Genomic DNA, 13,094 nt, shown 5'->3' with positions numbered 1-13,094 from the left:
CTCACAAATTTCTGAATTTTGCCACCTATAAGTTTGAAAAAAAAAAATCCCTTATTCAATTTGTAGCTTAATCTTATCCGTCAAATAAATAACATTCTGAATACGATCTTTAATGTTTCTGATGGAATATGATTGCGATACGTTTTATAATAGGTTTTAGAAAATCTAAATGTAATACAAACTTAAATATATTTTTATGTGTCCTGAAATATTTATCTCTTGATTTTTTTTTTCAACCAATCATTTAAAAACTAAAACCCCATTCTTGGGCGCCTGGGTGGCTCAGTCGGTTGAGTGTCTGACTTCAACTCAGGTCATGATCTCCTGGTCTGTGGGTTTGAGCCCCGTGTCAGGCTCTGTGCTGACAGCTCAGAGCCTGGAGCCTGCTTCGGATTTTATGTCTCCCTCTCTCTCTGCCCCTCCCCCACTCATGCTATCTCTCTGTCAAAAATAAATAAATATTAAAAAAAAATTTAACAAAAATTAAAACCCCATTCTTATTTCACAAGTCATAACAAAATAAGTGGCAAGCTGGATTTGGCCCTTGGGCTGTGGTTTGCTTATTATTAGATGCCATGTTGAACTACTTGTAAAAGGAAATCTAAGTATTATCATTTTAATAAAAATAATAGCAGTTGGCAATTGTTGCTATGATAAAACATTAAAAATAATTCTATTAAGATTAAGGGGCAGGGACTCCTGGAGGCCTCAGCCCATTAGGAACCCACTCTTGATTTCTGCTCAGGTGATGATTTCAGGGTCATGGAATCCAGCCCAGCTCTGGGCTGAGCAAGGAGCCTGCTTGGGGTTCTCTTTTCCTCTGCCCTTCCCCCCCACTTGCATGCGTGTGTTCTCTCACTCTCTTTCCAAAAAATAAAAAATAAAGAGATTAAGGGGCAATCAGTAAATCAAATTTTAGTAATTTGGGTTTAGAATTAGCACAAGCAAAAATTTATTTATATCAAAATATGGCAAACTAAATATATGTAATATGCTTCAGAAGAGATTGCAAATATATTTTGTAAATTCCTAATTCAGATGAAGTGAAGGAGTGGGGTGTGTTCACTACTCTTTCATTTAATTTTTTAATAACTAATGTAAGGATTGGTTTCATAATTTATGTCAATTGTTTCTATTTTATTTTTAAATAGGGTATTTCAACATTATCTATATAGTATTAATTACTTTAAATAAATTACAATGATGTTTTCAAAAAGTCGAACAGTCCCTGCTTATTGGTCATAAGCCCAGATGCATACAGGAGGACAATGACCACAATGTCACATGCCTTCCCACTTTCTACTCTTCTTTTTGATGGAAAATTCACTTGTATATTGTGAATTGTATATTCTAGTATCTAACTTAGTCTGTCTTCCAAATCTCCTCCATGTTTTTAGATTCCCCCCTCCATTTTATTACCTGTCTTTTTGGTTTCCTGTAGAAAGCCTGAAAACTGGAGTTCACAAACCCCAATTTCAATAGTATAACTGAAGGAGTGAAAGGGAATGATTTGGTGGGATTAATTAGGGAAGTTTAATAACAATGTTAATAATTATTCATGCACAGAATGATTCTCTTCACTTGCCCAAATAAACTTTTTTTGTGGGGGGAGGGGCTCTTTAGTGTCCAGGCTCTTAGTGTCCAGACAACTAGTAAATTCTTACTTGTCCTCCAAGACAGCTCAGAAATCACCTCCTTTTTGAATGCAGCCTCAAATTTAAGGTTTCATCTGGTGCCATTATCTTTACTTTCATAGCATCTTGTGCACATTTCCTTTATAACACTTAACACATTTTATTACACTTGATTTTTTTAATGCTACTATCCATTAACTTCCTGAAACTGAGTTCTCCAAAGATGGGAGGTTGTATTCCCAATACCTAATAAATTATTGACATAGAGTAGGTGTACAATAAGTGTTTGCTGAATGAATGTTGAAAAAAAGCCAATAAAGTCAGAAGGTAGGCGGTGAAGAATTACGCTGAAGAAGGCTAAGCAGAGAAAGTATGTTCAAGTGTTAGAGAAATATGTTACACATGAACATTTGAGGAATTTGGGTCGGAAGATGAATAAGGCAAGAGGTAGTAACAGGCCTTTAGTCTTGCAAATGTACAGGATAAAAACCTTTGCAATGTTCCCCTGGGAATGTGCCTCTCTGAATTGGTACATTTTTACTGTTCTCTAAGCTAAAGCATATGCACTGTGGAGAAAATGGTAAATAGAAACTTCTCACGACTCACTGGCTTAGCACATTACACAAAAAAGAGAGAAAGAGAATCTTGGCTCCCAGGAATCTTAGAGGTCATCTAGTCAAATATCCTATTCAATGAAAGTATTTCTCCTACAACATTCTTGATATCCTATCTGTTTGAATAGTTCTGATTGAAACCTTTAAAGGTAGAAAAAAAAATCCAATTTGGGGTTGCTATATTGCTACAAAATTTCCTTCTATGTGAGCTCAAACTATTTTCCTTTACCATTTATAATTGTCCCAGTTCCGGCCTCTAGAGCAATAAAGAATAAATGATTCTTGCTCTCATATGTCAGATCTTAAAGCCTCTGCAGAGACTTAGGGGCCATCTCCAGGTACTCCGAGCAGATAGGCAGGAATTTTTATTTTAAGATGGTGATACTGATGCAAAGAGGTTGGTAGATCACATTTTGAGAAATAACATTTTATGGTTTTATGAACATTAACCTATTCAGGAACCTTCCACAAGAAGTATTTCCTGAGATGCACCCTAGATTTTTCATATGAGACACCATTTGTCCTAGTTGTTAAATTAGATGTATATACAGTTACAGATAGATACATAGATATTCATAACACTTTCATGATCTTTAAAAATTGATTATTATATTCATTTTCAAGTTAACCGGTGCTTTTGGTTCCTTTGAGTTAAGTAAAAAAAAAAAAAAACAAATTTTGTCATCTCTATTTTCAATCTTACATTTTCTAAATTTTAATTGGTCTTTTTTCCCCTCTGTAAAGCTCCATAAAGACTTTTTGCTTTTCTCCTATGCAGGTTTCCTGTTTTTTAGATGAAGCAAAGCCCAGTGATCCAGAACACAAGTGACCTGGATTCATATCATAACTCAACCATTTGCCAGGTGAGTGAGTGAAGCTGGGGTAGTAGTTACTTAATCTCAGGAAGAGTATGTTTCACTTTCTCTGTAAAATGGAAATAATAATAGTCCCTACTTCATAGGGATCTCTATCAGCATTAATTAAGTGAATATGTGTAATGCATTTAGCATGGTGTGGTATCTAATAAGAATTCAGTGTTAGCTATTAATTTCATTATTAGTTGACAAGAAAATATTGTTTCTCTGTGGTATTTTATATCAGAAATGACTTGTCTGGGCAATGTGTCGTATTTAAAATCTGGTACCTAGGATTAAACATTGCACATTGGGATAGTCTCCAATTGTATATAGCACTATTATTTGTTTGCTCTGCACAGTAGTACTTCCTAAGACTCCACTGCTCTTTTCAATAGTAATGCCATACACTTAATTCATAATGGGCTTATTTTCCATGAAAATCTCTTTAAATCATGTTGTGCGTTCTCTTCTAGAGTACTATTTTTAATCCTTCACACTTTGAAAAACTGCTCATCTTGGCTCACTGACAGTAACACAGCAAATAGTGACATAGGTAATCCACCTGCAGGGCAGGGACTATTGCTGCACCAAGTGTTAGACTTAGAACAGTTTGATTTCTTATTATCTTAATTCTGTTAGGTTCTGGGCAAATTGCCAGGAAATTCTTGTCCCTTTAACATGTTATGGCATACACTTTTGAAAAAAAAACCCAGAAAATTCATGAAGGTACACTAAAAAAGTGAATTTTATCCTATATAAATTATATCTCAATAAAACTAAATTTAAAAAATTCATAGAAAATTATCCCCACAGAAAGGGTTACTCACTCACCTAATCACATCTATCACCTCTGACTTACCTAGAAAATATCAGGTAGGATGGCATAAGAGACCAAAGACGATGCAAATGAATGAAATAATTGACTGATGGCAAAATACATAGTAATATATATAAATTCAGCCCTAAAGTTCAGGTGATGGCCTAGAACAGCACCAGATTATAAACTTTTGCAAGACTATTTATCTCTATTCTAGAATTTCTGCCTCCAGGCTCAGTTACAATAATAGGTGGAGTAGTCTGATAGCTTACCGTAGCTTATGCCAGAATGAGGTAGTATGTTCAGGCCTGAATAAGAACAGAACTTCAGGCACTACAATACTATTTTAACTAGGGGGCTTCATGCATCATTAATGTATCAAATCCTTCAATCACTTGTTATATTCACATGCTTTTTTCCTAACTCCTAATTCAAGTCAAAGTCAATGGAAAGAGCAGCCTGGCTCATCAGAGATATGTTGTATTGGCCTCAACTCTCAGAACAAACTCTTAACTATAGAGAGCAAACTGATGGTTACCAGAGGAAAGGTGGGCAGGGGGATGGGTAAAATAGGTGATGGGGATTAAGAAATACACTTGTGATGAGCATGAGTGTGGCATGGGAGTGCTGAATCACTATATTGTACACCTGAAACTAATATTATACTATATATTAACTAAATGGAATTTAAGTAAACACTTGAAAAAATAACACATAAAAAAAAAGAACCTCTTGGGGTGCCTGAGTGGCTCAGTTTGTTAAGCATCCAACTTGGCTCAGGTCATGATCTCACAGTCCGTGTCAGGCTCTGTGTTGACAGCTTGGAGCCTGAAGCCTGCTTCAGAATCTGTGTCTCCCTCTCTCTACACTCCTTGCCCATTTACACTCTGTCTCTCTGTCTCTCTCTCTCAAAAATAAACATTAAAAAAAAATTAAAAAAAAAAAAAAAAAGAACCTCTCAGGTCCTTAATTCCACAGCTGAATCAAAATTTTTGGAACAAAACAAACCCTGAGTCAGTCTGAATGTGACTTACTACTTTAATGGGAAATAAAATACAGAGATAGGCTAGAAATTTCTAATTGAAAGATTTTGATTAGTTGTTTCTTGGTTAGAAACAACTGGATTGACTTTTTGATTTCCAATGAAAGATTTCTATTTGATAAGTTGGCTAAAGATATCATGGTAGGAAATGACAGGTAAGTTCAAATTTCTCTGACTCCAAAGCTATGCCCTTTCCAGTAAGCAACATAATATGTATGATATATGTATGATACAGAAGATACCACTTGTGTGGCCTAGATGCCTTCTGCAAAATAAATAAATCTAATAATAAATTAAAAGTTGTTTAGATTGAAATGTTTATAAAATTTATCTGTGTATTGATTCATTCACTGACTAGTTGGAACAAAGTAACAAATTTCATTTGTCTGTATCTTCCCTAAGCCAGAAACAGATAAAACAAAAATACCTGCTATGTATATAGGTACAGTTCAAACATATGCACAATGTTGGAGTCACCATCCATGGTAGAGCACTGAAAGGCCTACATGCCTCTATGTTACTTCCCCTGCCCTCACCTTTTTAGGAAGTTGCTAAGGCATATCCAGGCAAAGAAGTATCTTTATTAGAATTTTCCTCAGCATAAAAAAATGTTTAACGTCATGACTTCACTTTTCTTACAATATCAATATATATATCCTATTTCTATCTGGACAGTGTTAATGAATCAGTAACTTGTTATTAGTGTTGTATGAATGAGAGTTAAAAGATTGGGAAACTTTACTTCTGTTCTTATCTACCTTGAATTATAAATCCCAGAGAGAACTAGTTTCTTCAACATACTTTTTTATTTTTTTATTTTTTATTTTTTTTTAATTTTTTTTTTTAACGTTTATTTATTTTTGGGACAGAGAGAGACAGAGCATGAATGGGGAAGGGGGAGAGAGAGAGGGAGACACAGAATTGGAAGCAGGCTCCAGGCTCTGAGCCATCAGCCCAGAGCCCGACGCGGGGCTCGAACTCACGAACCGCGAGATCGTGACCTGAGCCGAAGTCGGACGCTCAACCGACTGAGCCACCCAGGCGCCCCGAACATACTTTTTTAAAAAGCACATAATAGGAGGACAAATAATTTGGGATCAGAGGAACTTGAAGTCTGAAGATATGAGTTGGTTTAGACTAAGTCATTTATTATTAGCAGGGTTATCTTGAGCAAGTTATGAAATTTTTCCTTAGTCATAATTTCTTCAGAGTTGCTGTAGGATTGAATAAGATAATACATATGAAAAATACTTTGTTTGCTTTAAAGTACTATACCAACATTGATTACAATTTTTAGCAAACAAGGCTTGATAAATTCAAATGTGATAATTTGTTGATTTTATGCACTATAAAACTAAAAACCATTTTTGTATCTAGTTTTTCCTGGAACTTAAATGGTAAACTATATTTCTAATGTTTCATGCAACGTATATTTCTTAAGTTCTTTTGAATTTCTTTGTTAAAACATTCTCTTCATAGCAATTTTGTCACTGCTTGCTTATATTTTAATTTCAGTTGTGATTAGTTTTTTTTTTTGCAATTTTCATATTTCTTTTTTTCATTTTATTAATGAAACCAGGAAAACACATAGGCTTTACAACCAAATGTAACCAAATTAGAATTCCAGATCTAATTACTTAAATACTCTGACCATCAGTTTTCTCCTCAGAAAAAGGCCTATCACAGGGGTGTTGTATTACATAAGAAAAAAGTAAGTTACTGTTTGGAAAATTATGGGTTACAACTATTTTTAGGATCCTTGGTTACTGACTTATTTGGATTCTAGAATATTAGTAATTTATGCTTCTTAAATTGCAAATCTGGTCACAACCATTTTGTAATGAATGCCTAATTTAAGGAAGCTGTACAACCTGTGTTTGATTTTGATTTGGTCTCTCTGAGCAGTATCAAATATTCAATGGCTCTGCTTAAAACAGATTATAAGACCTTCCTTTCTGCTATTTCTGAGAGAACATTGCCCCTTTGAGGCAATTCTTTGGTGGAGTTTCAGGGTTCATCACAGTAGTTTCTGATCATAGAAAATACTTAATTGTATTATGAAGAATTAGGAGAATTTTTACAAAACCACTCTACTTTTTGGCTCTTAAGTTTCCCTGAATTCTCTGTTGCTCCCCTCATATTTTCTTATAGGTATGATAAAAGTATTCAGGTTTAAAGCAGAAAAACAACATTATCAAAATTCTATAGAACATTTCAAAGTCTTTCACAAAAGCCCTAACAATTCCTGTTTTGTATTGAATGAAGTCAGTGTCCATGGTTTTATTACTTCAGGGAAATTTGTCTTCATTCACCACGAGGGACCTGTATTTTCAGCACAGATAGGAATAAAGCTTTTGAGACAAATTGTGAAGTCCAGAAAATTGTAGAGATATGAAAAACTTGTTTGTTCACAAAAGAGATTTTCACTTTCACCTGGCAAGTGATGTACTTGATTCCTCTGTCTCACAGCTGGTATTTCATTCCTATAAAAGCCTGGTGCTGCCTCAGGAGTTCTGGTAGCAAGTCCTAAAGGAAGGGAATAAAAACTATTGGCATATAATTTCTTAGCCCAGGTGAACCCAGAAGTATTATCTAAGGGGTGAATTGCATGATAACTATCTGGAAGGGTCTCTATTTTGTGCATTTATCTGGGTGTTTTGGCACTGCCCTAACAGAGGACTATTTGAATGGAAGAAGCTTTCTTCTTTGGAGGATGTACTGGGTTTCTAGAAATGTAGAACCGTGCAGAACAAGAATTCAATGTAGGCTATAAGACCTAGTTCTAACTCCAGTTTGAGAACAACAGAGCTGGTTGCTTCTTTGTTAGTTTTTGTGATGTTAGCCTTTATGAAATTTTGATAAAGATATCTTTACTAAAGAAACCTAAAGTAACATATTTTAATAACGATAAATAATTCTATCACCCTAGCCTTAACTTGAACTTGATAGCATAGTAAGTCTATTGTATACTGTGGACAGTGAGAATTATGAGGATTGATGGCTGTAGAGGTAGCAGGAATATTAGAACCCGATGCTAGCCTAGAAAAAGATGTTCATCTGAGCAAGTAATTTTTAAAGACACACCTTTAAGGAATAAAAATTAGACAAATGCACATCTTGTGGGCAGATATAACCCTACAGTTGAAGGCTTGGGTAGTTTTCAACTCTTTGTCCAAAGAAAAGGCGTCTATTTCCTTGAGGGATTGCAGTTCTGTTCCAGGTAAGTGGAGCTAGGGCTGAATGTTCCTGTTCATCCCCTTGGAAGGTATGTTTATGCAGTACACAAACTGCACAGCCTTACCTGGTGAGTGAAAAATGGTTACACAGCTTTAAGGAAAAACAGCTGACTATTGGTAAAATTATTAGTTTAATGTTGGTTTCTGCAGATACACTGTCAGGTCTATTTGGCATGGAGTATGTTATTTTGTTCATTAGTTTATTCTCCAGGGATAGATAGCATAATATCTACATAACTACACATACTGAAAATTACCTGTTAAATAGTTGGGTGAATGAATAAATAATATGAAATGGCTATAGTATCCTGGAAGTTAAGAACATCAGCATTCTGGTTGGCTCACTGAGATTCTTTCAGCTCTGAATTCCTATTCTGTTCTCATTGTCCTCAAATAAATATTTAATAGACTTAAACTTTGCACTATTTTACTTGCAGTTTATTGAGCTAAAAGGGAGTTTGAGATCCATGTAGAAAATCAGAATTATAAAATTATTACTGGTCTCTGGCTTGCCTAATTACCAGCCATCATTACTCAGCTCTTTGCATCAATGTTCTAATCTACTTTTATCAGACTTTGAAGGGGTTAAGGTTTGAGATCACAAAATACATACTGAGAGGGTAAGTGTAACTATTGAAAAAATATTTAAAAATTTTTCACAGAGCCATAGTTCTCAAGTGGTCCAGAGACCAGAAGCATTGGCATCACCTGGGACCTTGCTTTGCAAAATTTCAGGCCCCACTCTAGACACTCAGTGCCCAATTAGAATCTTTGGCACTCAGCAATCTGTGTTTTAACAAAATGTTCACATCATTCTCATATAGGCTTATGTTTGAGAACCATTGCATTAAGGAAAAAAAAAAGACAAGAATAGTATTGGCTCTTAAATGCTACATATATATGAAAAAGGGGAGATATACCCAGATACAAACATAATAATTGACATTATTAATCAGATCTAGTTTTTTTAGTATGTGAATCAAGGAGACATTAGAAGGCATGGCTGCTTTTCTTAATTTTTCAGAAGTCAGATGTATTATTATTTTCTGGTTTCCCTTTATTACACATATTGATTCTGCCCTTTATAAGTTATCTAAACATTTTCACTGTTTATATTTTCATTCTTTTCTGCCTTTAGAGATAATAGGCTTCATGAGATTTAAACTACCATTAAAGTCTTAAATGTGCTTTTTTGGGTTACGTTTTAGTTTTATGAGATTGGACTGAAAAGTCTGCATTTACCCTAACAATACCTCTCCTGATAATCTAGATTAAATAAAGCAATTCCTACAATAGGAAGAGATTTCAGAATGTAGTTTTATGTATATGTGTTGCTGTGGTATTCTAGGAATGGCATGGGGTACATTCTCCTTTGTGGGCTTAGAAAGACCCTTTAATGCAACACCATTATTTTTATTTTTTCATGGGAAATGAATGGAATAATCAAATATTATTTCTAATTTTCTTAAGATAAAATAAACTTTGTTGGCACTGTTCCCAGAAGGATAGATTTCATGTATTTTAACAAACATAAAATGACTAAAAAGTTGTTATAAGGAAAAAAAAATCATTCCTCAACTGTGAATATGATTTAAGGCTGCTACTAAAGAAGAGTGGGCCCTGCCCAGCAAACCAGTCTCAAATAAGGCACTGAAGTGATAAGTGAATCTTATCACAGCCAATCATTTCTGTCCCAAGTATCCTAATACAAAAGTAGTCAAAGCCTTGTTGCTTTGAAGTAATCTACCTTATGACATGCAAAGTCCTGACTCTGCCTTGCAAAACAAACAAACAAAACAAAACAAAACAAAACAAAACAAAAAGAAAAAGTGTCTTGGTGGTGTTTCCAGATCTACCCTAACATAATAAAAAAACATCAGAGGCAAAAGTCTAAAAGCAAGATGTCTACTAAAAGCCTACAATAATTACCATAATTAATTATGATATTGAAAGACATGCCTGAGACTGGAAATAAGAGATGTTTGCTAATACCACATATATTCAACATTATATTGGAGGTCCAAGTTAATTTCTTCCTTTAGAAATAAGAATAGAACTGCTCTTTTAACAGTAGGCATAATTGGATAGACAATCCAAAAGAATTTATAAATTATTGGAATTTATCAAGTTTTCTGGATGACATCAATATACACAAATTAATTGTATTTTTGTAACCTAGTCACAAACAATAAGAAAAAAATTAAAAAATTATGACGTATAAAAACACCAAATACCAAGGAATAAATCTAATGAAAGGTATGCAAGACCTCTAAAAAGAAAACTAAATATGTTACTGAGAGAAAGATGTATGTGGAACAAATAAAACTTTTATACTGTTAATGGAAGTAAAATTGGTGCAATCATTTTAGAAAACTCAGTAGTATTTACTGAAGCTGAACATAAACATACCCTATGACCCCCAGGCTTCACTCCCAGAAACATGTACAACAAAAATGAGTTTATATTTGCAATAAATATTTTACAAGATTGGTCATAACATAACCCCAAATTGAAAGCCACCTAAATGTGCAGCAACAATAAAATGCATAGATATATTCATTTAATGGAGTATCACACAGAACTAAAAATCATTCAATGTGACTGAATATCATATACGTAATGTTGAGCAAAATTAGAAAGAAAAGAAGTAAATACTGCATGTTTCCATTCATATGAGAGTCCAAAACTCACAAAACTAATTTATGGTTAAAAGTCAGAACAGTGGGTACCTTTGTGAGAGTAAGTGGCTGAGAGGCAGGAGGGAGGTTTCTGGTGTTCTACAGACATTCTGTATTATACCTCAGTTAAAAAAGTTTACTCCTAAAGAGGTAAGACCAAGGTATACAAAAGAAAAATTCCAAAGAAACAAACAAAAAAGGAAAAGTTGTAGTATTAATAGTAAACGAAGTGGAATTCAGGTAAAAAGACATGAACAATGGTGGTTTATGGTATAAGATGCACTTTTTGTCAATATAGTTTAAAATATCTACACATGAATATTTTTAACACAGCAGATATAAGGAAAGATAGAAACATATTATTAGTACAGTATTTTAATTCTCCTTTTCTCCATCCTTGGCAAGTCAAGTAATTAAAATATAAAGACATGAAAGACTTAAATAACAATGAAGCAGCACTTATAGCTACTTAATTCTGCTACAAGTTAACATTAATAACTCTGGTAAAAGAAAAAAAAAACTCTACCATATGGAAATTACTATTAATGCAATCACAATTTATCAAAAGCTCTGATACATACAATGCAGAGTTCAATGGGAAATTTAACCTTAGTATAGCAACATGTAAGAAATAAATGAATTAAGCACCTACCACAAAAAAATTGAAAAGTGAAAAATTAGAAAAGCAGAGGAGGGAACTAATAAAGTTAAAAGCAGAAATTAAGTTAAAACCCCTAAAATCCAGTAAAACTTTTGTTCAAGTTTAAAAAAACAAAACAGAAAGGGGCACCTGGGCAGCTCAGTTGGTAAAGTGTCCCACTCTTGATTTCCACTCAGGTCATGATCTTATGGTTTGTGGGATCCAGCCCCACCTTGGGCTCTGCACTGCTGAGGGATTCTCTCTCCCTCTCTCTCTGTCCCTCTCCAGCTTGCACGTGTGTACACACACACACACACAGACACACACACACATTCTTTCTCTAAATTAAAACAACAACAGAAAAATAGATTGACTATTAACTAGCCTAATTAAAGAGCCACAATCTTTGTGTATGTTACATTGAATATTGTTAGAAAATTTCTAGGATGAAAATAGTTTTCTTTACAGACAATATGAAATACAAAATCAGTAATTATAAAGGGTAAGTGACTTGATGGGAGAATTCTACCAAAACTTTAAAAAGCAGATAATTACAATTGTATTTAAATTAATGAGCATAAAGAAAAAAGTCCACAAAGGAAATGTCTGAATGCAAAAAACTGCTGTAAGGCAAGAGATACCACAAGCAAAGTTAAAATGAGAAAAATATGTGGATCTCAGGTCAAAAAAGGGTAATCTTAATTTATAAAGAGGCAATAAAAATTGATATGAAAATGGCAACTCTATAGAAAATGGGCAAATTGTATGAATAGATGATTTATAGAAAAAAATAAATAGGTCTTAAACAATTGAAAAGAGATTCAATATCACGTATGTGAAAGATAAATTGAAACTACATTGACCTTTTCTTACCAGCGTTACAAAAATTAAAAAAAAAAAGATAACCATTGTTTGTATGTTACTGATGGCAAGAGAGAAAATTGCTGCAAACTCTAAGGAGAGCAATTTGGGAAAATTTATAAAAATTAGATAGGCATATACTCTTTGACTCAGAAGCTCCAATTTTAGGAATTTACAGATCTACTGGTACACATTTGTTTGTTTGTTTATTTATTTAATGTTTATTTTTGAGAGAGAGAGAGACAGACAGAACACAAGCAGGGTAGGGGGCAGAGAGAGAGGGGGGACACAGAATCCAAAGCAGGCTCCAGGCTCTGAGCTCTGAGCTGTCAACACAGAGCCTGATGCAGGCTCCAACTCACAAACCAGGAGATCATGACCTGAGCCAAAGTCTGATGTTTAATTGACTAAGCCACCCAGGCGCCCCTACCTGTACACGTTTATAATGAGGAAGGTATGAAGGTTAGTCACTGCAGCATTGTTTGACATGGCAGAACACTGGTAGCAAACTAAGGGTCCCTTAATTGGTGAAATACTAAATAAATTATAGTAACTGCATGCATTTCAATAACATACAACTGTAATGATTATGTAATGAAATGGAAAGACAAGATACACAGTACAGTGAATCAAGCAAAGTATATTGAAATGTATATACTATACTAATGTATAGAACAGGAAGCAAAAATGAATATACTATGTCTTTTTGGCTTGT

The 13,094-nt window shown here is 34.1% G+C and overlaps 1 protein-coding gene across 2 annotated transcripts in view; it reads right to left on the bottom strand.

Moving 5' to 3' along the window:
- The window catches only part of STXBP5L (syntaxin binding protein 5L), a 377,830-nt gene that overhangs the window by 61,390 nt on the left and 303,346 nt on the right, over window positions 1-13,094 (bottom strand). For both annotated transcript variants that reach the window (XM_049628234.1, XM_049628235.1), the window contains one exon: window positions 7,398-7,490. In XM_049628234.1, coding sequence (XP_049484191.1) covers window positions 7,398-7,490 — 93 coding nt within the window. The remainder of the gene's footprint in view (window positions 1-7,397; window positions 7,491-13,094) is intronic.

This window comes from Panthera uncia, chromosome C2 (genome assembly GCF_023721935.1).
Source record: "Panthera uncia isolate 11264 chromosome C2, Puncia_PCG_1.0, whole genome shotgun sequence".
NCBI classification, from domain to species: domain Eukaryota; kingdom Metazoa; phylum Chordata; class Mammalia; order Carnivora; family Felidae; genus Panthera; species Panthera uncia.
The sequence above is the reverse complement of the archived record's forward strand: the minus strand, read 5'-3'. Positions and strand labels throughout refer to the sequence as shown.